The sequence below is a fragment of the Magnolia sinica genome, chromosome 12 (genome assembly GCF_029962835.1).
Source record: "Magnolia sinica isolate HGM2019 chromosome 12, MsV1, whole genome shotgun sequence".
NCBI lineage: Eukaryota > Viridiplantae > Streptophyta > Magnoliopsida > Magnoliales > Magnoliaceae > Magnolia > Magnolia sinica.
Window position 1 is genome coordinate 64608420 of NC_080584.1, and position 26176 is coordinate 64634595.

The following is a 26176-nucleotide window of genomic DNA, read 5'->3' on the forward strand; positions in this document are numbered from 1 at the left end:
TAGCACGACCGTAGCCATTGGTACCATAGCCATAGGTCTAAAAGCTCTGGCTACGGATTTAATTTGTAGCCATATAAACAATAGCTACGGATTAAATCCGTAGCAATACTTTCCGTAGCTCTAAAGTATATATAGCTACGGATTATATTTATAGCTAAAAGTAGAGCGAGAACCGTAGTAATAGGCTGAAATTAGCAACTGCTACGGTTTCCAGATAAAGGGCTACGGTTGATAGCTGTAGCTACTACCTATTTTTTTTTTAACAAAAAATTAAAGAAAATATAATAATGGCATCTCTTACCATTGTAGTACATGCCCTGATAGATGAACTCATATAAGCTAATATAGATAAATACTTCATGGATAAATCATTCAATTAAACACAATCATTCATTCATTTAATCAAATACAATCATTTATTTTAATCCATTTCCAAAATTACAATGCCAACAAATGTCTATTTAAAGTTCCCATTGACTCAAGATCCAATGCCTTCTTGCAGCAAATAGCTTCTCAACAATCACAAGCGAGAACTCCATGGATGTGCCTCTACTGGTTATCACTTTGCCATCAACTAACACCTTATTCTCAGCTTCGTTTTGATCTGAAAGCTTACTGCACATGGCTGAAAATTAATTTCATCATACAAACAATGTAGTCATATGAAAAAGCTATGCCCCGAAACTGAAGAACTAAATTATAGAGAAAGATGATGACAAGATGGCATAAAAAAGAAAGACAATACTCAGGAGCATACACTGATCTTCTCATTTCTGAACAAGAAAAATCTGCAACAGCCAAAGATAAAATAAACATTCAGCTATTCAAAATACCAACTAATATAGGTATAGCAATACTAACTAAATTTGTAAAAACAGAATAGATCAACTATTTTAGCTAAACTCAACCAATGTTTAACATTGAGGCAAGCTTCAAATTTAATAAAACACAAAACCAAGAAACTGAGGTTCCATATGCACATGCTTTGCCAAGAAAAAGGCACTTTAGAGTCACTTTCCACTACAAAAGTCTGCAGCAGTGATTTAAAATATCAGCATTGATGCATGTATTGCACTGTTGGGATACAAAAACTCATCAGTATCACATGAGAAATATCACATGTATTGGGGAATGTATCAGTCTGAATGAAACATTTGGAAAGTATGATGGAAATTTTCAATGATTATACACTCTTGAAAACATTACAAAAAGCAAGTATGCACAATGAGTTTTCTTGTATAGGGTCCTAAACTATGTGTTGTCTATAACGATGCAATTATATCCAAAATGAGTTAGCATAATCCATAACCACATCTAAGAAAGATGGATGGATAAATCCACATTGTTTTTTCAAATTTAAATGGAGATCTTTTCCAGTTGAAGGATCTGCTGCCATTGAGCAAAAATAGAGAATGATCATATGCAACTCTGTCCAGATGGTGAAGAAAACAATGCTTTTTTTTTTTAAAACCATTCTAAATCTATAAGAGTTTAATCCAACCATCTTGCAACAAAATTGGTTTGCTTGCGATTGTTATTCCAATGAATGGGTGCTTTGAATCTCCAATATTCAGGAAGTCACAATCAAAAACGATTTCCTGAAATCCAGTAACAAGAAACAGATTGATTGATGGACCTTTTGCTTCTCATATAGTATGGCATTGAAGATCCCCATAACACACCATGGAAACCTATTAGCAGCAGCTCCATCCGCTAAAATATTCCATAAGTTAAAGATTATCATTGTAGCATGTCCCAGATATTTGGGGCCAGCAAAGCATGGAATTACTGACAGAATATGACAACAATGAATAAATTGTTAATGCATGCAGTGTACTGATTAAAACTACTAATCCCATCCTCTACTTCTAAAACACTCATGACATGGTTAGCTTCATAGAGCAGATTCCAGTATTAAATAAAGGCGAAGTTTACCTGGTTAGTCAGTTCCTCAGTTTCCTCTTCGGCCTCATCATCATCTAAGACATTGTCAAGCGATTCTGACATTATCTCACTATGCATATAGGAATGGAATATTGTTAAATATTGTAACTCCACAAACCAAACAAACATTACATTTTCCTCCATCATGACAAAGATGTCTCTAAAACTGTGAAAATAACATTTTATGAGCAAGTCGTTTAAAGTCAACTGAAGGCAACAGGGCCTTAATTTTTTATGTTCCTCAACCTGGTTAGATATTTCACTTAACCATGTGGGTAGAGATGCTGTTGGCTTTAGAATTATCTTGTTTATGAGAGTATTAAGAGCAGATATTTGTTTTTGGGATCTGTGGCTCCTTAATGCAATAATGTTGTTCCTCTTTGACAGAACGTTTTTTTTTTTTTTTGAGAGAGAGAAAGAGCATAAATGTTATTAGTAAAGATTTAAGATGAGCAATAGATGCTCTATAGATTTACAAAGAAGCGGCCAAAACGAATCAACATAAATGTAAGAAATTCCGGCCAATAGCCTAAGGTTCGATGCCCTGGTGCGATTTGCAATTTGGCTTGCATAAATTACTCATAAAAAATCATTTTTTTATTGGTTAATGGAACAGGTTACCACTAGAAGATGCATGCATACATGAAAAATGCTTAAAAGATTTTTTTTTTTAAATGCTCGCCTCTCGAGGCAGGGAAAAAATGCAGGAAATATTTAACAGAAGCCCTTGCAAGCAACAAAGATATGAAGGATGGCTTAGCCATAGAAACATGGAATTCAAAAATCGAAGTTATTGACAATATGAAAGAGAAATTCTTCGGCGAAAGGAACTTGCAGACATGGAGCTTCAGTTTGGTTATCTTGTGCAAAGGCAATTAATATGAACTGGGAAGTGGGGAAGACAACTCCACCCACACATGCTTTTTAGAGACTCCACTCACACATGAATGTAACCCCATGAATGGTAACAGCTACGGAACAGTAGAATAAACTTCCATGGGACTTTGACATTGTCATTTGTCAGTAACAACACCACAGTATTTCACAATTGAAATAAAAGATAATATCTTACCGTCATATCTATTTGTGTTGATTGCTTCTGAAATTCTTGAATCACCTTCATTTGCTTTCCAAGTGCCATTTGCTAAAAATAAGTTCTAGATAGTTTAGTCAGGTGCAAGGAAAAAGGAGACACGAGAAAAACTAGATGAAGTTACAATTTTAGGCCAGATCTTTATGGTAACTGAAGCCTAGACACCAATGAAATATCCACTAGACATGTCCATTGAAACAAAGGTAATTTCTTTGGAGTCATAAAGCACAGAATATTAAAGAGATCTAACAGTAGCCTTCAATTAATATGCGTGTAGTTTCCAGACCTTGTTCATGGCTTTCATCACCTTACTTGCACCTTTCATGCCATTAGCAACTGAAGTATTGGCATGCATTGCCTGCAATGGATTAAACAAAACAATTCAAGTAAACAATCTCATCCAGGAAAAAAAAAGGAGTCAATCTGACAACAAACCCACTAAATGAGGTAATGTTGGTTCACCTGTGTGTGAGTTGCTATACCTCGCATTTGAGCTCGACTACCTTGTAAATTAGTAATTTGTTGCCTAAGCCTGATAAGTTGACGGGCTAAAATTTTAGTTGCAGCCTGTAAATGAAACAAAAATATATTTAGTAGTCTTTCATTTGAAACAATAGAAGTACTTCATAACCATTGACAATGGATTTAATGATGGACACTCCTTGTAAGACCCGTATCCTAGCCCGTACCGTTCCGTATGCCTCCATTGTCCTCTCGGTCGAATTCCGGCGACCCACGATCTGCTATCGGCATTTGCGCGTGATCCTAAGTCATATCCCGCATTCTAGAGTCGGCTTAACTCAAGACTTGTACCCTTGCGACCGTGTCATCGCCGTAGTTCCGATGCCGTGTCTCGTGCACCGAGGTGATACCCGAACCAGGAGATGTGTGCCCACATTCAGTTCGAGAAAAATGTCGCGCGTTGCAAATACTGAGGGAATCTCTACGATACGTCACATCAATCCATCAATCAAGTACAAGCATCCCAACCCATCCATCTCTTACACAACCTTACCTAAAGTCAACTCTCCCTTACATGTCAAGTACACCCATCCATCACTCACCATCCCTCTCTCCCATCACTCCTCTTACATCAACCCTCTCTCTCATCTCTCTCTCTCATTCCCCAAGCAACTCCAACGTCCAAGCCTTCCAAGAGAAAGCTAGGTGTGGCCCACTCTCTACCCCCCTCAATCCTCACCATCCAACCCTTAGATCATCATCTCCACCATTGAAGGAGCTTCTTAGGAGACTTGGAGCACTAGGGAGGAAGAAGAAGGAAAGGTGGGTGATTTTCTACCGTTGTTTTTATGATTTGAGGGCCCACATATGGTGAGACCCATCTTGATGTATGTGATTGTAAGCTAGAGGGGCCCATAGTGGCGGGGTCCCTCTTACTTCCTCCGATCTCTCTCTTTTTCTCTAGTTCTCTCTCTTTCTCCCTTTTGATATGTGTGGCCCACCCTGATGCAATCCCATCATGATGTATGTATTAGATCTATGCCATCCATACGCGGGGCCACCTCGATGTGGGTGGCTGGTGGGCCACTTGTACATGGACCCCACATTGATGTCGGTACTGTATTCATATCGTCCAGCAGCTGAGGCTGCTGGACTGCATGAAGGAAAATACATATATCAGCTTGGTCCTAAGCTTGTGGGCCACCTGTGTGGATCCAACCTTAATGCATCTGCCATGCACGTGGGTCCCGCGTGGTGTATATATTTTATTCCATGTTGTCCATCTGCTTGAGCCCCACTAGCAAGATCTGTGGGTCTGACCGTGTGGATGTGTTAAATCCAGACCGTCCGTCCACCAGCAGCAATAGCTGATAGATTGAAGTCAGCAAGAGTGGATCTGATCACGAGGTGTGCGTTTTAGCAAACCGTCCAGATCATGTGGACTCACTTGATCTCCACGTGTGACTCCACCGTCCAGCAGCAAGGACGGTGGGTCCCACATGGGATTTATATCCAGACCGTCTGTCGGTTAGACGTCCAGGTCTGGACGTTTGAACTCATGATAATATTAAAATAATAATGTTATATATATATATATATATATATATATATATATATATATATATATATATATATATATATATATATATATATATATATATATATATATAATGTTATATTATATTTTAGTATACAATATATTATATTATATAATATGATATCACCTCTTCCATCCGCCGTCTAGTGGATTGGACGGTGGATAACTCACCACGCCGTGATGCAGGTGCCTTATCAGCACCGTCTAACTGTGGAGCTCACATGAGATGTATGTGCTGTATATCTAAGCCGTTCATCCATCTTCAGCAGCAACAGCAGCTGCTGTTGACGTCAACAACTTCTGTGGGGTGACGTCAACAACTTCTGTGGGGCCCTCATGATGTATATGATGTATCCCAGCCGTCCATCATCTGTACGGTGGGCCCCAGCAGCGTGGCTACTATGCTAGAATGACTATAGAGTCCCGTGGGGCTAGCTGATGTGTGTGTTACATCTAAACCATCCATCCATTTGGCAAGCTCGTCACAAAGCCTGAGATTAAAAATAAGACATATCTATTATCATGTGGACCAAACTACAAAAATAGTGGAGATTAGACGTCTACCATTGAAAACCTTTTGGGCCACAAAAGTTTTGGACCAATATGATATTTGTTTTCTCTGGTTGGTTCAGGTCCCTGTGACTTATGAACAGGCTGGATAGAAAATACATGTTATCATGGCCCATTTTGTACGGTGGAAATCATTGTCTCCATTGCTATTTGTGATGTGGTCCAACTGACCTTTTGATCACTATCACCACCGTTATTTTTCGTATGGTCCAGATGATCTTTTGATATGATTCATTGTTTGGATAATGCTCTAAAATGATCTTTATAGATAGATGAATGGTGTAGTTGTTGAGGCCCATTGATGTAGCCCATTTGATGTGTATGAGGCCCATGTGCAGGGCCCTCCAGTGATGTATATTAGGCCCATGTGTAGGGCCCACCTATTGTGTATTTGAAGCCCGTGGGCAAGGCCCAATGTGATGTATTCGAGGCCCGCGGGCGAGGCCCAATGTGATGTATTCGAGGCTCATTGCGATGTATATTAGGCCATTATGCGAGGCCATGCGCCCACTTATATTTGGCTCTATGTGGGCCACTGCTTGGGAGTAATGTTGGTTAAATGTCCACATTGATTGGCGATGATGGTTAAATGTCTACATTGTGACCTTCCCTTAGGTCGATTGTTAAGGCCGATTTCGATTGTTGTGACCGATTGCCGATTCCTATTGATGTGACCGATTTGCCGATTCTGATTATCGATCATTTTTTATTGTCATGACCGATTGCCGATTCCGATTAACATGACCGATTTACCAATTCTGGTTATCGATCGATTTCGATTGTCGTGACCAATTATCGTGACCGATTGACGTGACTGATTTACCGATTTTGATTATCGATTGATTCCGATTGACGTGACTGATTTGTCAATTCTGATTATCGATCATTTTCGATTGTCGTGATTGATTGCCGATTCCGATTGACGTGACCGATTTACCGATTCTGGTTTTCGATTGATTCCGATTGTCGTGACCGATTGCCGATTCCTATTGATGTACCGATTTACCGATTTCGATTGTCGTGACCGATTGCCGATTCCGATTGACGTGACTGATTTGACGATTCTGATTATGAATCAATTTCGATTGTCGTGACAGATTGCCGATTCCTATTGACGTGACCGATTTACTGATTCTGATTATCGATCGATTTCAATTGTCGTGATAGATTGTCGATTCTGATTGACGTGACCGATTTGCCAATTCTGATTATCGATCGATTCCGATTGTCGTGACCAATTGCCGATTCCTATTGACATGACCGATTTGCCGATTCTGATTATTGATCGATTTCAATTGTTGTGATCGATTGCCTATTCCTATTGACGTGACCGATTTGCCGATTCTGATTATCGATCGATTCTGATTGTCGTGACCGATTGTCGATTTTGATTGACATGACCGATTTGCTGATTCTAATTGTGGTGACCGATTGCTACTTTTGTTTGACGTGACCGATTTGCCGATTCTGATTATCGAGTGATTCTGATTGTCATGACCGATTGCCAATTCTGATTAATGTGACCGATTTGCCAATTCTAATTATCGATTGATCCTGATTGTCATGATCGATTGCTGATTCCGATCGACGTGACCGATTTGCCAATTCTGATTATCGATCGATTCCGATTGTCTTGACCGATTGCTGATTCCGATTGACATGACCGATTTGCCGATTCTGATTATCAATCGATCCTGATTGTCATGACCGATTGTCAAGGCCGATTCTGATTTATCGAGGCCAATTGTATAGGCCGATTCTGATTATCGAGGCCGATTCTGATTTGCCGATGTCGATTGTATAGGCCGGTTCCGATTGTCGAGGCTAAGTATCGAGGTCGATTCCGAGTGTCGATTTCGATTGTTGAGACCGATTTCGATTGTCAAGGACGATTTCGATTACCAAGGACGATTGTTGAGACCTATATGATGTATATGCGACCCGTAATTGAGATCCATTGTGTTGTGTATTCGGCCTGTGTGATGTATATGCAGCCCGTGTTTAAGGTCTAATGTGATGAATATGAGGTCTATGTGATAGGGCCTATTATGATGTATTTGAGGCCCATTGGCAAGGCTCATTGTGATGTATTCGCGGCCTATGGGTAAGGCCCATTGTGATATGTATTAGGCCCATGATGCATGGCCCATTTGATGTATTCGAGATTCATGTGTAGGGCCCACATGTCATGTATTTGAGGCTCATGAGCAGGGCCCACATGTTATGTATATGTGGCCCTTGTGTAAGGTCCATTGTGTTGTATATTAGGCCTTTGTGTGAGGCTGTGGACCCATTATATATTTGGCTCTATGTGGGCCATTCCTTGGGGTCAATGTTAGTTAAATGTCCACATTGTTAAGGTCGATTGTTGATACCAGTTATTGATACCGATTATGAGTATGTGACAGCATAGCATCCTGATACATCCTCATACGCATCATCTATATGTTCGTTATGAGATGTGGTTGACCATTGCATATGTCATTGGGCAGGTTGTTATGAGACTCCCTAATAGGTGAAGGTTATCTTACATGAGCGCACGGTATGCGCAAGATTAATGCATGACTGGATTGTATGACTCATGCATCTTGCATTGTGATTACTATACGCCCTAGCGACATAAGGGTCGTAGCCTCCACAGGTATATCATTGATGGCCAGATGGGACATCGAAAATTTATTCTAACATCGGGCTGCCATAGATAGCCTTGGGTGAAAATCTCTAAACCCTCTTGGTACCAGAGGACCTCCCAACGTCAAGACCGAGTGGATATATATGAGCGCATGAGGGCCGTATACCAGTAGGCCGCGTCTCTCATTGTGTCGTGGTCGGTTAGGAGGGGGTGTGACCTTACCTACCTAAGTGAGGGGGCATTATATAAGTTGAGTTTTACCAGCTTGAGGAATGGGTCCGCTATCGACGAGTCGAGCCTGATATTGGCAGGCGGATAGTGAGGTCTCTTCCACTTACCCAGTTGTGCGCTTGATAGGGGCGACGAGATGGCGTAGAGTGTAATAGACCCCGGTGATAATCCTAAGGATGAACAGTACTAATATGTAAACTTATTGGGCAAGAGTTACATACTCATTCATTTATTCATTCACTATCCACTCGGGCTGGTGGTGCATAACTATTTGTTACGTGTACCTTCGCAATGGCCAGGATTTCGGTTGGGGCGCGCGACTAACCTGAGATCAGGAGTTTACCACATCGAGTCTAACTATCTAAATTTAGGTATGAGACTGGTTTGGATAGAAGTCCCTTGTGGTGGACCCCATAGCCTACGATACTACGTATTATCATCTCGACTTCACACTTCAGTTTGGTCATTTCATTTGCATCGCATATTGCATTACATCCGCACGCATATGACATTTTGGGATTGTTATGTTTCTGCACTTATATGGCCTAGATGGACTCAGTAGGATTTACATATTGCATTGTACCCTCGGCATCTGGTATTTGACTCTCTTGAACTCCTCATTTGCATAGCTGAGTTGTATTGCATACTCTGATATTGTATGTCTCATGGACTTATCAGTACCTTCGTTTACTCTTATATTACATTCTGAGCACGCATATACTGCTCACACACTTAGACCACCCTCTAAGCTTTCTATAAGCTTATGCACGATAGATGCGTGTAAGTGGCGTTAGGTTTCAGCAGCGTCGAGCTTAGAGCGTGTAACAGACTTCTGGAGCTTCGGTTTTGACATGTGTATTTCCTTTTCAGCATTGTATTCAAATATTTATATTAGTGGATATGTAATGATGATGATATTACCTTTGTGATTTGAGTAAACTTGTGGTTATGCTTCTTATAAGATAAACGTACGTTGGAAATCCTTTTTGTAGGATCTCAGGATCGAAATCTGGCATATGAGCTCTGGGAGCTGAGAATGGGGTACTACGGCGGTGGTCGGCACCAGACTCGGCGATCGGGATTCCTGTGAGTCCGATCTCTGGGTTTGGGGTGTGACACTCCTCGCCTCCTAGGAAAGGAGAAACACAATCTGCTAATCAAGCAAAAATAAACAAAAACCTACTTCATTTCCAGTTTTGGCAGTTTCCTTTATTTAAGCAACAGGCTTTTTCTCCTGCCATGATGATAGCTAAAATTAAATCTAATCCGATCTAAAAGTATCCTAGGAATGCATGACATTGTTTCAAAATTCAATTCCAAGTTCTTAACATACTTCTAGCTGCAGTGCTCCAATCTCCATCTCGATCCCTGAAACATGAAAAAAAATAAGAAACTTAATATAATACATAATGATGACTAAACCTGCAATTTTATGCGTCTCCAGTTGGAATTGAAATGACCAAATGTTAAGGTTGGGGCTACTCCCTCATTATGAAGGGAGCGGTTTTAGCCCCACATTTGTCGTTTCCCCCTCGACTTTGTATCATTGCGGTTCATTTCGCTAGAGTATCCAAATGCGTCCTTGTTTAAGTGTTACATCACTTACACATGATGTCATTTTGAGCAGGACATGAAAACATGAGCAGAACATTTGTTAATAACCATGCTCAAAGAAGGTAAAAACAGAGAAGCCCATACCTCCTGCACTGATTATCAGTACGCGAAGGCACCAATGCTGCTATCTTGGACCAGCAATGTCCATGTTCAGCAATTGCTGCTTTCAGTTTAGGGTCCTCTTCTTTAGTCCATGGTTCCAGATTTAAAGACGGATCCAGAGTGTTGACCCACCTGTCACCACAGTCAAGACTCTGCAATTTAGTCAAATCAATGGTTCATTCTTTATATATATATATATATATATATATATATATATATATATATATATATATATATATATATATAATGATATGTGAATGAATCATACAACCCTTGTTTTTTATGCATGTGCCCCCCTTTCGACTATTTATGGTATTAGAATAGTTCTTTAAAATGCTCAGCTACCACCCATAAGAAAGAGAGAATCTGTATATCAAAGATGGGGGCAGAATAGTAACTAATGGTTTTAAGCAATTGGTCAGGTTAAATTTTTAGAAAATTATTTTGAAATACCTCTCTCTACATTGAACTTGAGTTCGGCTAGGGACAAACTAAGCAATTTTCATCCAATTTTTCTGCCAAGTGCTTGTCTTCATCCACATTCCATCTCCCTACCCTTTTCCTAGAAGGGTGAAGTGTCTTTCTCCATCTGCATTAAATAGGATCACATGATTGACTTCAATGAAGAAAGTTCATGACCCAAACCCTATCAGGGACTACATTGTTTCAATCTTCTAGCCTAAAAGTTTCAGGCTGTTCCACTCCTCAAGTAGGCCACGGTGTACAAAGTAAACTAACCGTTGAAACAAAATTTCCAACCGTGCATTTGTATTGTATGCTGTGACCCACCTGAGGTATGAAGTGGCCTAATTTCTAGGCCAGAAGATCTAAACAGTGCATCCCACCTGATGGAAAGCTCAGAGCTTGCAAACCTACTCTAGCAAATGAACCTGCATAAGGATGAGCGGGGCTCCACGACGTGCAGTATTAGAAAGCCTTTTTCTCAGAAAATGAAAATAACAAAAGATCTCGACCTGTTTTCCATTTTCTGTGCAGTAGAAACAGGTTGTGGTTAGCTCAATTTCAATCTAAAGAAGTCCTAAACAACTAAGAAGGGACATTGGTATAGAGAACATTTAGAAAATGGAAGTGCCGACAAATCAAACTCAGCAAATTAATTCATTTCTACCTAGCTGATGTAAAAAGAAGGAAATTAAAAAACAAAAGAAAGAAGAAGAAGAAGAAGAAGAAGAAGAAAGTTAGCAAATAGTATAAGGGCAGTTTGCAAAACATTTACAATACAACACAGAAATGATCCAATGCTTTCAGAGCACCATCGGTTATAGTGCTCTTAGTAGAATCTGGACATTTGGACCATCCAGTAGATTGATCTAGACAGTCCAGGTCTAGCACATATTTCATGGGCAACAATGCAAAAAATGTATTGATTGGAAAATTCTAACCATCATTAAAATCTATATAACTGGAACACAAGGAAGTGAAAGAAACAGTCCAGGAGAAGTGAATTCTTTCTTACATTAATATCCTCATATGCTTCCAAATTAAAAGCACATCCACAAATTACTAGGCAATGAAACACAGGAATTATATGTTCCTCAACCAGGAAGATATGTATAGCATCCTTGAATCTACAACTTACACAAGCGGGGCCCATGATTCAGTGATCCATAATGTAAATCGATGGACCTCACCATGGACAAGGTATATATGCTCCAAATTTTCTTAGATTGGAAGATCCTAACCCTTCAATTCGGGGCCTTTCAGAAGACCATTAAGGAAGTAAACATAGGAACCATCCACATTTAACTGGAACAATGTGAAAGACTGGTTGTTTCAGATCATCCAACCCAGGAGATATTTGGGCATGGTCAATCCACACGGGTCAATCTAATGAATGTTCTGGATAATTGAACCATGGGCCTGGCTCATACACAGAAATCCCAGCCGAATAGAAGGATTGTATAATTCCTCGAAGACAATATATGCAGCATGCTAACATGTATTTCACCCAGATGATCAGCATAATTATCAAACCCTCACACTCCAGCATAACATGGATCAAAGAAATCTGTTACTCAGATCTGACAACATCCTAGTCAAAAAGGAAATCATGATTGAGAAATCTCCTCCTAATATATCCCAAACAACAGAAAAGGGTGGGAAAAAAAAAACCCGAAGCTGCAGTTGCCATCATATGGCGAAAAAAAAATGGGATCTTTGCTCTCTTTGACTGCCCAACACACATGACGTGTATGTTCGGAGTTCTAGTCATTCTGTGCTACATACAGTTAATTGTGAGAATCTTGCTGGGAGCTACAACACAAAACAAGGAAACATACAACCCTAACAGAACAAGGAATAAATTCCAGTAAACTGGTGGATATGCAACCTCTCTTTTATCAGCAACTAAGAAACACAAACAAGCAAATCATTCTTGCATACCTAAAATGGACGCGGATTATGGCGTCAGAGTGGGAAGTCTTCGTGAGATCGAGAGAGAGGGGATGGTTAGGTAGAGAAGAGAGATTCGTGAGAGGGGAGATCAAGAGAGAGAAAAGGGTCGCGGGAGAGAGAGAGAGAGAGAGAGAGAGAGAGAGAGAGAGAGAGAGAGAGAGATGGATGCAGAATGGTTTTTTTTCCAGGAGTGGAGGGAGATGAAAGGTTTCGTGCGAGGAGGGAAAAGAAAAAGGGCAGCACGAGATGAGTTTTCGCATTTTTACTTGTTATGGCTTTGCTATGGTTTTAATCCGTAACTAAAAGCCTACTGGACCGTTGTCGTTTACCACATATCTACTTTCACACAGTTTTGACGGTTAAGGACAAACGACCCTCTCAAGGGCGGCTTTGTGGGTCCATCATGATACAGTTCATATATCCAATCCGTCCATTAATTTTTTAATTTTTTTTTACAGGGAATGACCGCAAAACATAGGCAATTCGAAGGTCAACTTGTAACACACCATTGATCAATGGTAGGTATTTAATCTCCACTTTTCCTATCGTGTGGTCCACTTGAGCCTTCAATCTACTTTCTTTTTTGAGCTCTTGCTCAAAAATACTCTTCCAAAATGAATAGACGTATTAGATGTAGCACACACATTTTAATGTGCATCGTAGAGTCCCTTATGGGGTCATCCCAGGTTGTGGGTACTAGTAGTGGTGTCAACTTTTAGCTACAGTTTGATTATTTTTAGCTACGGATTTAAGCTGTAGTAATATAGCTACGGTTTATATCCGTAGCCAAAAACTATCATAGTCCGTAGCTTTTGATCGTTTTTTTGGTAGTGTATTGATCCGTCTGTAACAACCCCTCCACGTTCACACGTTCGGCGAGATCCGGACGGACGGAATTTTCATGCGCTTTGTGGGGTCCATATTGATGCATTTGACATATCCACTCCGTTCATTAATTTTATAATTTTTTTTATAGGGAATGACCCCAACATCTAGGCAAATCAATGGTCCAATTGAACCACACCAACAATCAATGATAGGTATTAATCTCCACTGTTTCCTAACATGTGGTCCACTTGATCGTTCAATCTACTTCCTTTTTTGGGCTCCTGCACTAACATTCTTTTTCAAAAAGGATAGACGTATTAGATGGAGCACACGAATTTTAATGGGCCTTGTAGAGTCCCTCGTGGGGCTATGCAGGTTGGATGCACGTGTGAATGGTGCTAGCTTTTAGCTACGGTTTTGGTATTCTTTAGCTACGGTTTTAAGCCATAGCAATTAAGCTGCTGTTTGTATCCGTAGCTGAAGGCTAACATAGTCCGTAGCCTTTGGTCGTTTTTTTGGTAGTGGATTCTCAGTCGCTCTAAAATCATTTGTTGTTTCTGTCGCAGATTTCGATCCGCATAGCAGTTGCATTAACATATTGAAAATAGTTAAGAGATGCATAACAGATCAAGCAAGATTCGCCAAGCTAGTGGAATGGAAAATTTACATCTATTTTTGTGATGAAGCTTGGGCATAATTTTGTTTTCAGGTTTACACTTTAAATGCAAAAGATTTACAAAAGAAAGAAAGAAAAAAAAAAAAAGAAGAAAAGAAAAGAAAAGAAGCAGAGATAACAAAGTGAAAATGATTAGAAAATGCAGCTCATAAAAATATAAGACCATCCACACAGCAACTCATCCTGAAACATACATATTTCAAAGGGACGTCGATTTGTTCCCTAGTGAAACCAAGTCAACTTGGTTTTAGCGAGTTTTAAAGCCTTTTTTGGTGTAGCACATGTGTAATTTTCACTACTTATTTAAATGTCTCAGAAGCCAACACCAATTAGTCGGAATAAGGCTTAGAAGATGGTGATTTAGATGTCTCAGAAGTGGCAAACAAACTTAAGAACTGAGAAGCATAAAGCAGTTGGAAATCAAAGCTAGAAACCAAAAGCTGAAATTTTAAATGAATTACCTGGTATGCAACACTGTGACTATTGGCAATTCCTCTAGATTTCAATTCATCCATTCTTAAACTGATACAATCTTCCATCTAATCTCTACAAGGACCCCTGCATCTTCAACATAAATTACCATAGCACCATGCAGCTTGGCATATGTCATCAACAACCTAGTGCTCAGCCCCTATCCTATCTGGAAGAATCCATCGGTCTGCAACAAAGAAAAGGACAGAACATGAATATCAGTTGAAGAAAGCATTTGATTCATGTAAGCAGTAGGCCCCACTCATCAATTTCAATTTGGTCAATTCTTGGCACACTGAAGATGAGACGTGACTTGATCCTCAGTCCAGCCTTGTTGGGAACCAAAAGGATTTTGAATCCTTTTCAGATACAATTGTGAATAGGAAAGGGAAAAAAAGGCAATGCCCTATAAAAAACAAAATAATAGACCAATAAAAATAAAGCAAAGTCCCCTTGTCTGATGGCTTTTTGATCAATAATTTTCATTGGGATGTAGGAGTTCCTTGTCCGATTGGAAATAAGGAAACCAGATTTTCAGATGGTCGTCCATTGATGTTTCTTATTTAGAGATGCAGATGGTTTTATCTTTTACATGGGTTGCATGCAAATACAGGTATGCAATGATACCCATGTTTTTCTTTTGTTGTTTCATTGTGAATTATGGCAAATCGAAGTAAGTGTGTGTGCATGTGAATGGCTTGACTAACCCATACAACTATCTTTTCTGTGCTATCATGCACCATAAGGAAATGGGTCAAGATTGTAAGGATGCAAGTTAAAGGGGGCATGATCATGTTGGTGGGACATAGTCTCAAGTTCCTTTTACGACCCAACAAATTTAGACCATCCATGGTGTGCAATTGGCGATCACAAGATACAAGTACGGCAATCATGTAATTGTAATTCTGTTTCGGTGGCAGTCTCAACTTTCATGCTGAATGCACCATGACAATTAAAACTAAGTTTGAATCAAGTATTGAACCAATTTTCGACAGAGCATATAAACTTCACAGGTACAGCATCTGTTGAGATTGTTAAAATGTTGGTAGTTGAGAATCACAACAATAAATTCTAGGACCCTGCTGAAATCTTTTCAAACTAATCCTATAACACTGAATTTCTTCATAATAAAGTAAAAAACATCTATACTACAACCATAATACGAGCATATTTAATAAGAGAAAGAAATAGCAATTCTGTAGCAGTTAACTCACAACTTTAACTGTTTCCAATTGGTGAGTGGGTTGGTGGGTAGGCTTATTTTTAAGTACCAGAATGTTCAGTGTACTGTGCCAGATGAACGTCCCAGATCTGGAACACATGCCATGATAGTCTCCATGCATCTCTCGCAAGCAACCAGTAGCAGGTACACTTATCATATGAAAGCTAATGTTAAACATCTGTGATGATATATAAACAGCTTGAATACATCAATATCATTTGTAAAGCATGAAAAGAAGGATCATTTTGATGCTTACCTCATAAGAAATCGCTTCATCATCAGAGCCACTTGTATGATTTCTTGGATGAGAACGAAGGAATTCATCTTCATATTGGAAATTGTGCATTTCAACCTCATCCTCGGAAGAGAAATTTTCGAGCTTCTGAGCATAGTGATTTCATCATTTAACTACCAGTCTACCACTTAATACAATCAATATGGTTTGAGAATAGAAAATGGAACAGTAACAATTAATTCATCATTATGGTTTGAAATACACACACACGCGCACACACACACACACGCACGCACACACACGCACACACACACACACATAAAGAAAAGAAAGAAAGATGGAACAGAGAATTCAAAGAGCCATGTCTCAAGCGAATAGAAAATGAATCTTCTTAAGCGACAGACTACTTTTCATTTTCTCATGTATGAAACTTCTCCCACATTGCAGGTTTGTTCATGCACAGCAAGCCTTCCACATGCATTGATAGGTGAACCATATAAATAAACTAGAAAAGTAGTGATAAATATTGCAACGAGACAAGGTTTGGCCATCATTGCCGTCTTATGGAAACTTTAGCTTTCCATCTACAACTTTCATTGATTTTTTATTTTATTTTTTAGCATTTTTTGCCTTTCTTACTTCTAATGCATGTTTTTCATTCATCTGATCACAGAAGAAAAGTGGCCCACTGATTTGCTCTTCCCAAAGGCAAATTGATGAGTGATAAAATATGTTAAGCAGCCCATTCTCCTCAAATAGTACAAACAACCATATAAGTGAGCATGGAAAATGCTGCAAACACATTCAATATCAACCTCACAAAGACAGCAAGAAAAACTCAGAAGGAAAATGAAAAATAGTATAGTACATGTCCTCGGAGCTCTCAACCTATTAGTAACGGAAAATTAGCCATTGATGATGTCATCGAGAGAAAGTATAAAGAACAAAAGCAGAAAACAACATGGAATAACAGCGTCAGCATATAAACATGTTACCCATGTTCAGTGATCAGAACCATCAATCTGATGAGACCACCCTGCATGGGATGCAGCTCCAAAGTCGCACCAGTCAGAGCATAGTTGTAAATAACAGTTTTGGGTTGTCACTCGCCTGGAGACCAAAACCAGTACAATTTGCCCGGCTAAATCAGATTGCTCAGCCTTGGTCTGGTTTCAAAGCGGGACTCACCCACTGACTAGTTCTATTGTCCACTCCAATTGTCTAAAAATACAAATATTCTATCCAAAAAAGCTCGATGTGCAAGTAATAACAAAGGTCAATAACAACATTGTATCCATTCTATCCCAACTTTTGTAAAATCAGAAATCCCTAATTTGTAAAATCAGAAATCCGTAATTCTGGTTGGATCCTCAGATCCCCAAAATCCTAAAATCCCCAAATCCCTAATTTGTAAAATCAGAAAAACCCCAATTCGGGGTCCACATTCAAATCTGTAAGCCCTAAAATCCCCAAATCCCTAAATGAGGGTCCACATCAAATCAAAAATTCATAAATTACTAAATCCCCAAATTCCTAAATTGGCATTGAGAGAGAGAGAGAGAGAGAGAGAGAGAGAGAGAGAGAGAGAGAGAGAGAGAGAGGAGAGGGGGACCCGGATTAGCTACTGACAGGTTGAGAGAGAGAGAGAGAGAGAGAGAGAGAGAGAGAGAGAGAGAGAGAGAGAGAGAGGATTAGGGCGAGAGAGAGAGGAGAGGGGGATGCAGATTAGCTATTGACAAGTTGAGAGAGAGAGAGAGAGAGAGAGAGAGAGAGAGACAAAGACAGAGAGAGAGAGAGGATTAGGGCGAGAGAGAGAGAGGAGAGGGGGACGCAAATTAGCTACTGACAGGTTATGTAGCGAGACTGCTATTGAAGTGACGTCACTAAGTTCTTTGGGGCCCACTACGATGTATGTGTTGTATCCACACCATCCATCCATTTGGAGATATCATTTTAGGGCGTTATCCAAAGAATGAGGCAGATCCAAAGCTTTAGTAGACCCCATGACAGAAAACAGTGGGGAGAGTGATTCTCACTGTTGAAACCTTCCTAAGGCCGACCATGATGTTTATTTGAAATCCAAACTGCTCACAAGTTAACATAGACACGAAAGAAGGTAAAACACAAGTATCAGCTTGATCAAAAACTTTTATGGGCCTTAGAAGTTTTTAATGGTGGGCATCACTCTCACCACTCTTTTCTGTGGTGTGGTCCACTGGAGCCTTGGATTAGACTCATTCTTTACCTATTTCCCTAAAATGATCTTTCCAAATAGATGGACAGAGTAGATACAAAGAATATATTATCATGGGGCCACAGAACTTAGTGATGTCACACTCGCTACTCAAGCTGCATGTCAACAACTAATCTTAAGTAGACTACAACATAAAAAACAATGGTAATTCAACACCTAACATTAAAAACTTTATGGGCCCACCTTAGTGCCCACTATAATATTTATTTTTATCTGACCTATTAATTAGGTCAAACATACTCGGACAAAGGAAAATTAAAAAAAAAAAAAAAAATTAAAAAAAACAAATATAAGCTTCATCCAAAATGTGGTGTGGTCCAACAGAAATTTGGATGTGCTCCATGAGCCAACAAAATGGATGAATGGTGTGGATACACAAATATCATCTTGATATAAAACTTTTGTGGCCTTTAGAAGTTTTTAACGGCGGATGTCACTATCCCACTATTTTCTGTGCTGGGGTCCACTGGAGCTTAGGATTTAACTCGTTGTTTAGATATTGCCCCTAAAATGATGTCTCAAAATGGATGGAAGGTGTGGATATAAAATATACATCATGGTAGAATCAGAGGTATATAAATATCGACCACACCACATTAAAACAATAGTGATTGGATATCCATCATTAAAATCCTCAGCCCACTGTACTATTTATTTGACATCCAATCTGTTTATTAGGTCATACAGGCCTAGATGAAGGGAAAAAACAAAAATCATCTTAATCCAAAACTGTTATGGCCCCCAAAATGTTTTAAATGTTTGACGCTCATTCAACATTGTTTCCTGTAATATGGTCAATTTCATATTGGGACGTGCCTCATTTTTGGTCTTATGCCATAAGATGATCTTTAAAAATAGATAGACAACATAGATTAAATACATACACCAAGGTAGGGCCCACAGAGCACCAACCACTAGCTATTGGATGGTGTTAAGGGGAGTAGCTAATCTGTTCCCCTTATTTGTGGTGTGGTCCATTTAATATTTAGATATGATTCATTTTTTGGATAATTCTCTAACATTATCTCAAAAAACGGAACAATGGTGTGGGTTAATTCCAAAATTTCGGTAAATCCAAAACCTAAGTGTACCATGGCATGTGAAACAGTGTCGAATAATGATTTCCACCGTTGATACCTTCCTTAGGCCCACAGTAATGTTTATTTGACATCTAGCATGTTTATAATATCAAAAACAAAAACATCAACTCGATCCAAAACTTCTATGAATGTTATTTTTAATGGTGGACGTTCAGTCCCCACTTTGTAGTCCACTTAAGCTTTGGACCCGCCCCATTTTTTGGTTAATTACTTAAAATGATTTGAGAAAAGCGTTGAATGGTATGGAGAAAGTCAATCCATGACTTAGGTGGGCCAAGAGCTTAAAAATAAAGTCAATCAATGACTTGGGTAGGCCACACCACATAATATATAATGGAGAGGGGTTTCCTTAAAACATTCATAATCATATATTGGGTTTGCCTAAATGTGATTCACATATCCAACCCACTCATTATGTGTGTCCCACTTGGATGAGGGGTCAGACCAATTTTCAGCCGCATCCAAAACTCATGTGGGCCCCACCAAGTGCTTTTATATTTTTTAGGATGTCTTCACATAGTTTTAGATGGTATGGCCCACTTGAAATTCTTATACAGATGATTTTTGAGATATTTCATAACCTAAAGGAGACACATCAAATCCATGGTGTTGATGTTTGACACACATCATGATGGGGCCCACAAAACTTACTAACATCAATTCTTAGGTTCTCACGATGTCAGTAAGTTGGGTCACAATTTTGAATAGAATATTGGGCCCATTTTACATGTTTGGTCCATTCACTCTATTTTACTGATCAATACCCTCAATTTGAATAGTTACTCGCCTCAATCAGGCTGCATATGAGAAAGATATTGGGCATACCGAGATTGATCAACAATTTCAGTGAAATTTGATTTAAACATCTGAAGTTATTTACTCTTCAATTTGAACTGATTAGATTGTCCAAAAATGATTAAAGGTTCAATTAGTCGATGTGCCTAATAATTTAGTAATTTTATTTTTCATAGAAAAATTACAATTTCCATTTAAAAATAACATTTTTTTTTTCAAAATGTATATATTTTTACTCTTTTAACAAAATATCATTTTTATTATAAAATATTTAAAAAAAATTTAAAATACAAATTCTAAATTTTTATTTTCAAAATCTCAAAAGAAATCTCATATTTTAATTTTTTCTCAAAAATTTCAAAATGCCAATTTCTTTTTTCTTCAAAAGCATCATTTTGTTCTCAAATTTTTTGTCAAACATTGTTAAAATTTTTGAACTTCTCAATATTCTTTTTCATGTGACATTAGAAACCATTTAAATATTAATTTTTAATTATATATATAAAAAAATTCCACTCATTTGATATAAAAACTATCCTAAAAATTATAACTTTTACCGACGAAAATTTTCATCGGTAAAAACATTGTTCTCAACGATTTTAGCTCGTTGGTAAAACTCTTACTGCGTAAATTTTCAAAATAGTGCGAAAATTTTCTATCTTAAGAATTGTAATAGTTTTACCGACGAAAATTTTCATTAGCAAAAATATTATTACCAACGAAAAAAAATTTCGTTGGTAAAAGTAGTGTTACCGACGAAAGTTTTTTTAGTCGGTAAAAAACATTATTCTTGACAGTTTTAGTTCATCGGTAAAACCTTTACCATGAAAGTTTTCAAAATAGCGTGAAAATTTTCTATCTTTAAACTTATAACAGTTTTATTGACGAAAATATTCGACGGTAAAAACATTATTACCGACGGTTTCCAGCCGTTGGGAAAACATTTACTGACGAAGTTAAGTTTCGTTGGTAAAAACATTGTACCAGATTTTCGCTGATGATTTAGGTCCATCGGGAAAAACACTTGTACCAACGAAAATAGATTTCGTCGGTATTAACATTGTGTTGGAATTTTGCCAACGGTTTATGTCCGTCGAGAAAATAGTTTTTACCTACGAAATGAAAATTTCGTTGGTAAAACTGAATTTTTTTATTTTTTTATTTTTTTCCAAAAATGAAAACAGTCATTAGCAATAAAACTTTTCATCGGTAAATATGGTTTTTACCTACAAAATTCAAATTTTGTCGGGAAAAGTAAATTTTTCAAAATTTTTTTTTCAAAAATTCAAAATAGCTATTACCAACGAAACTTTTCGTCAGTAAAAAGCACTTTTTACCTACAAAATGAAAGTTTCATTGGTAAAACTAAATTTTTCAATTTTTTTTTTTCAAAAGTTCAAAACAGCCATTACCGACGAAACTTTTCATCGTTAAAAATGGTTTTTACCTACGAAATTCAAATTTCGTCAGTAAAAGTAATTTTTTTGAATTTTTTTTTTTCAAAAATTCAAAACAGCCATTTCCGATGAAGCTTTTTGTCTGTAAAAAGCACTTTTACCTACGGAATTAAAATTTCATTGGTAAAACTAAATTTTTTGAATTTTCTTTTTCAAAAATTCAAAACAGTCATTACCGACGAAAATTTTCATCGGTAAAAATGGCCTTTACCTGCAAAATTCAAATTTCGTTGGTAAAAGTTTATTTTTACCGATTTGTTAGTAAAAGTCCTTTTTACTAACGAAAATAAATTCGTTGGTAAAAGTTTCATCGGTAAAAATCATATTTCTTGTAGTGGTTGGTCTGCCTCATTTTTCGATTCATGTTCCAAAATGTTCTAATAAAATAGATGGATGGTGTAAATATATCATATACATTACGGTGGGGTCCACATATTTAAGTCAACACTTTTGTTTCAATTTTTGAGGTGGAATTACTCTCATATTTTCAAACAAGGTGAAAAAGTAATAATTACTTATTTACCATGATTTACATGTATAATGGAAAATCAAACAGGCCCCACGGATATTGTGTACTGTGTGTGGGATGTGGCTTTAATCAATACTTATACATAAACTAAATCATACATCAATGTGAACATACGATAATATAAGCATAATTAGGTAAATGTACTCAAAACAGTCCCAAACACAATCATGTATAGTGGTTTAGCTACTTGCTTATTCCACTCTCGGCGGACACACTCTCTCTTAGAGTGTACCAGATTTCACTACCCAATGGTTTTAAATCAGGTTAACCATGAACCTTCACAACCTACACAAGGTTAAACTATGACACCTACACAAGGTTCCTAGATGCCTACACAAGGCAACACGTCCTACCCAAGGACACAACACAGGGAGCCAACACAAGGCGACACGACCCTACACAAGGCTAACCGTCCTACACAAGGACAATAAACGTATTCTCCCGTTGGAGGCCTACAACTACAACTTGGCGAGTTTGACACTCAAACTCTAAATCTCAATCCTACACATGGAGAGAGCTTCAAACACTTTTAGACTCTAAGTATTTACGAAGTAAGTTGGTGAGTTCCGTTCTTGCATAATGAAGATCTTCGATGATGACGAAGAATCTTCTAATCCCTTGAACCGCAACCTGTTGATGATGCTTTTGTGACATCTCTGAGGTTATGAGGTTTAGGGTTTTGATCTTCACTACTTAAATGATGGAGTTTAAATCAATAGAGAAGGTTCCCATGAGCTAGGCATTTAGAAGTTCCAAATATAATATGATTAGTTGGAAACTTCATGAATGCTAGGTTCATAATTCAATGCAAGCATGAAAGATATGAGTTAATGCTCAAGCAAGGGAGTGAATGATGAACTCTAATGGGAAGGAGAGGATGAGTATGAGGGTAGATAGATCTTGGAATAAGAGGGTTAAACTCTCTTGGATTCTAGCTCATTTTAATCAGAACAACGCTTGTGTATTTATAGAGGCAAGATCCCAACGGTAAAAATAAAGGGCAGAATTTTGAACTTGTCGATGCCATTGAAGGATGTTCGATGTTATCAAAATTTGAATTTCGATATCATTAAACCATCTTCGATTGCATCAACTTCCTACATAAGATTTATATTTGGGTGCAGGAAAAATTCCAATTGTCTTTCATCGAGCATCCTTCGATGATATCGACGTGCACTTCAATTCATCGAGGGACTCTCGATCCATCAAGATTTTCATTAATAAAATACACAAGGTTGTTGGACAGTTTTGTCTCATGTTCGATATACTCGAGGCACTCTTCGATTCATCAAGGGTTTGAATTTCGATGATATCGAATGATCTTCGATATACTCGAAGAAAATAGTTTTTCTTTGAAAAACTTACTAGACAAAACTAAGTAAGTTCTGATATGATTGAATAGACTTTGATATTATCGATAACTTACTCTTGATTTCTTCGAGGCTTTGATGTTATCGAGGAGCACTTAGAGTATTTTCAGTTTCTTTGGAAGATTTTCAAAGTCTAGAATCGAGGTTTATTCAATTGCATCGAAGTGTGAAGATCGATGATATCAAATTTTACTCGATGCAATCAATAATTCTAGCATTTCTTTCAATTTTTTGTTGGACAGAGTGAGTGAATCTTTGATAATATTGAACGAAGTTTGATGGATCGAAGACTTCTTCGATTGCAGTTCGATGCCCTCGACCAGGACTTGTGATTTTTTAGGTTTTGTTTCTTTCTTCCTTTTATACTCTTGGTGCTATTTATACTTACCTTACCAGAAGATGCTTCAAATCATTTTAAGGGTAAGTTGGGATTATATGGGATCATATACCTACTAGGGTTTATTTGTTGGATGATGAGGCTGTGGCTGACATGTTTGATCTTGAGCATGGCCTTCATCTTTTATTGAGGCTTGGTCTTGATGTCTTCTTCTAAGAGTTCACTTGAACTGACCGACCCATGTATATTGACAAACTAGGGCACTTTCAAATTACACTTCGAATGTGAAAATTTATTGAATCGTTGCTTTCACTTGTACTTGTCGTATTTCTTCCTTAATAAGATGAGTTGATGTTTGACAATCGCATGTCAAACTTGGCATATGCAGCTAAGTCCCTAACTTCTTTCCTTTGTTGATTGCACTCAGCGCTCTTCTCTTCGAGATCCCTCTTTAGCGCATCAATTATGCCTTTAGGGCAATGACCCGCATGCTCATGTCCTCCACAATGGCCTCACTTTGCTTCAATGCTATGTGCTCGTCCTTCAATTTCACAGTAATGCCGCTAGTTGTATCACTTGAGTTACTAATGTAATGCACTTAGATTTAAGATGTTCAATTGCAGTATGGAGCTCATAATTTTCTTTGACCAGGTCTAAGAAAACTTCAAGTGATGATAGCTTGGTCGAGATACTTTTGTTTGATCAAGAGAAGAATTGATACTAATAGATCTGTTCGGTAAGCCTCTCAATTGTGTCTAGCAATGCAATCTACGATTCCCCTAGATATATGAGAGTTTGATATTGCTCTTTGAGATGTTGTAGTTCAGAGGAAGGTATGGGAGATTCAGCCACAGTGACATCGTTGTTGAGAGCTTATAGGAGGGAAGAGATGATGTCCTCAACCAGGATTACTTCTTCAGTCATCATAGCAGATGTCAAGGCATCGTAAGTCGGCATTGGAAAGGGTGTTGGATTGGATGCCGATGTGGGAAGAGAAACATCAATTGCTGGAATTTCTCCCACTATTGGGATTCTGATGTTGGTCTCAAACATTGCACTTGACTGAATAGCTTCTTTAATTTCTTTAGTTATAGGCTTCGTGGTCAGGACAGGAGGCTGTTCTTCTACCTCGTCATTTTTTGGGATAATTACAATGGTCAGTGTCTGAGGTTGTGCGATTCCAGACCTGCATTGTCAACCGATATTTCCACTGACGGTTACACTTGAAGGGCTTCATTGCTGATCGTCCCTTTTGAATTGGTAGTCTGAGCTTCAATTGTCCAGATGGCATTGGTTGCAGGTAGGATTTGTTGAAGTGGTATATCTTGAATGATGAGTTGTTTTGCGCCCAACACCTCTCGAGTAACTACAAAAAAGTGACAATTAGAAAAAGGTGATTGAAAAGGATTGAAATGGTACAAAAATAAGAAAAACGTCCACCTAAATCAGAATGGACAGCATAGGTGATGAGTCGATTGTCTGTAGCCTGAGGATTTCATAAGATCGTTGTCACTACTTGAGTGAAAGTTAGGAATGATGGCGGATTAGGACATTACGGGGTGAGATATTTGTCATCAAAAGGAATGTCGAGATTATTCAATCTTTCCTTATCCTAGCACCATTTACGCTAGCACTTATTATACTGATCGTCTTTGTGATATTTGAGGCCTTCTTTAATTTTGGTAGCATAGTCTTCAAAGGAGAGCCCTAGCCAATATTTGGTTTTGGAGTATTTTTCAAAAGAAGATACTATATCGGCCAAGGAAGTACCTGATGGTTATCGTCTTCTAGTGATGAGGGGTACCAACCAAGTTATTAATGGTTGTTGAGTCGGGTTAGTGCAACTATATATTAGAGTAGGTGGTTGAGAAGTTGGGTGAAGATGAGTTCCTAGGTCAAGAATCCTCAAGGGAGTTGGTCGAGGTGGTTGAGATGAAGTAAGAACAGATCTTTTGACTGTTACTTTTTAGCGCTTATGCTTTGGAGTTGTCTCAGTCAGTGGAGCTGCTATAATAAGGGCGACAGCCCAAGAGCTCTGCGGCTTATTCATTTTTCATCTTACTATTGTGGCCGCTGTAGGTGTGGCTCTCTTCTTACCTCTTAACTCCATGGAGGAGAAGATCTGAGCAGTAATGAGTTGGGAAAATTTATTAACCAGTCGGCTGTAGCGACTCTCCCACAAATAGGAGAATATGTCCATCTTCTGAGGATGATTTGGATAGATTGGAAGGTCGAGAGTCAT

At 38.3% G+C, this 26176-nt stretch overlaps 1 protein-coding gene, 1 long non-coding RNA gene and 1 pseudogene across 2 annotated transcripts; all 3 read right to left on the minus strand.

The window, feature by feature from the left end:
- Positions 1 to 485: 485 nt before the first annotated feature.
- Positions 486 to 2160, minus strand: LOC131221531 (uncharacterized). Its single transcript, XR_009159383.1, has 3 exons — positions 1936 to 2160; positions 758 to 788; positions 486 to 625 (listed from the first exon to the last, which is right to left on the minus strand). It is a non-coding gene; the product is annotated as an uncharacterized LOC131221531 (long non-coding RNA).
- Positions 2161 to 2418: 258 nt separating this feature from the next.
- Positions 2419 to 12838, minus strand: LOC131221528 (vacuolar protein sorting-associated protein 2 homolog 2-like; annotated as a pseudogene).
- On the minus strand, positions 10197 to 26176 carry LOC131220170 (uncharacterized). The gene is made up of 3 exons (XM_058215135.1): positions 26032 to 26176; positions 25156 to 25300; positions 10197 to 10377 (listed from the first exon to the last, which is right to left on the minus strand). The coding sequence occupies exons 1-3, from the start codon at positions 26174 to 26176 to the stop codon at positions 10197 to 10199; spliced, it is 471 nt and encodes a 156-aa protein (XP_058071118.1).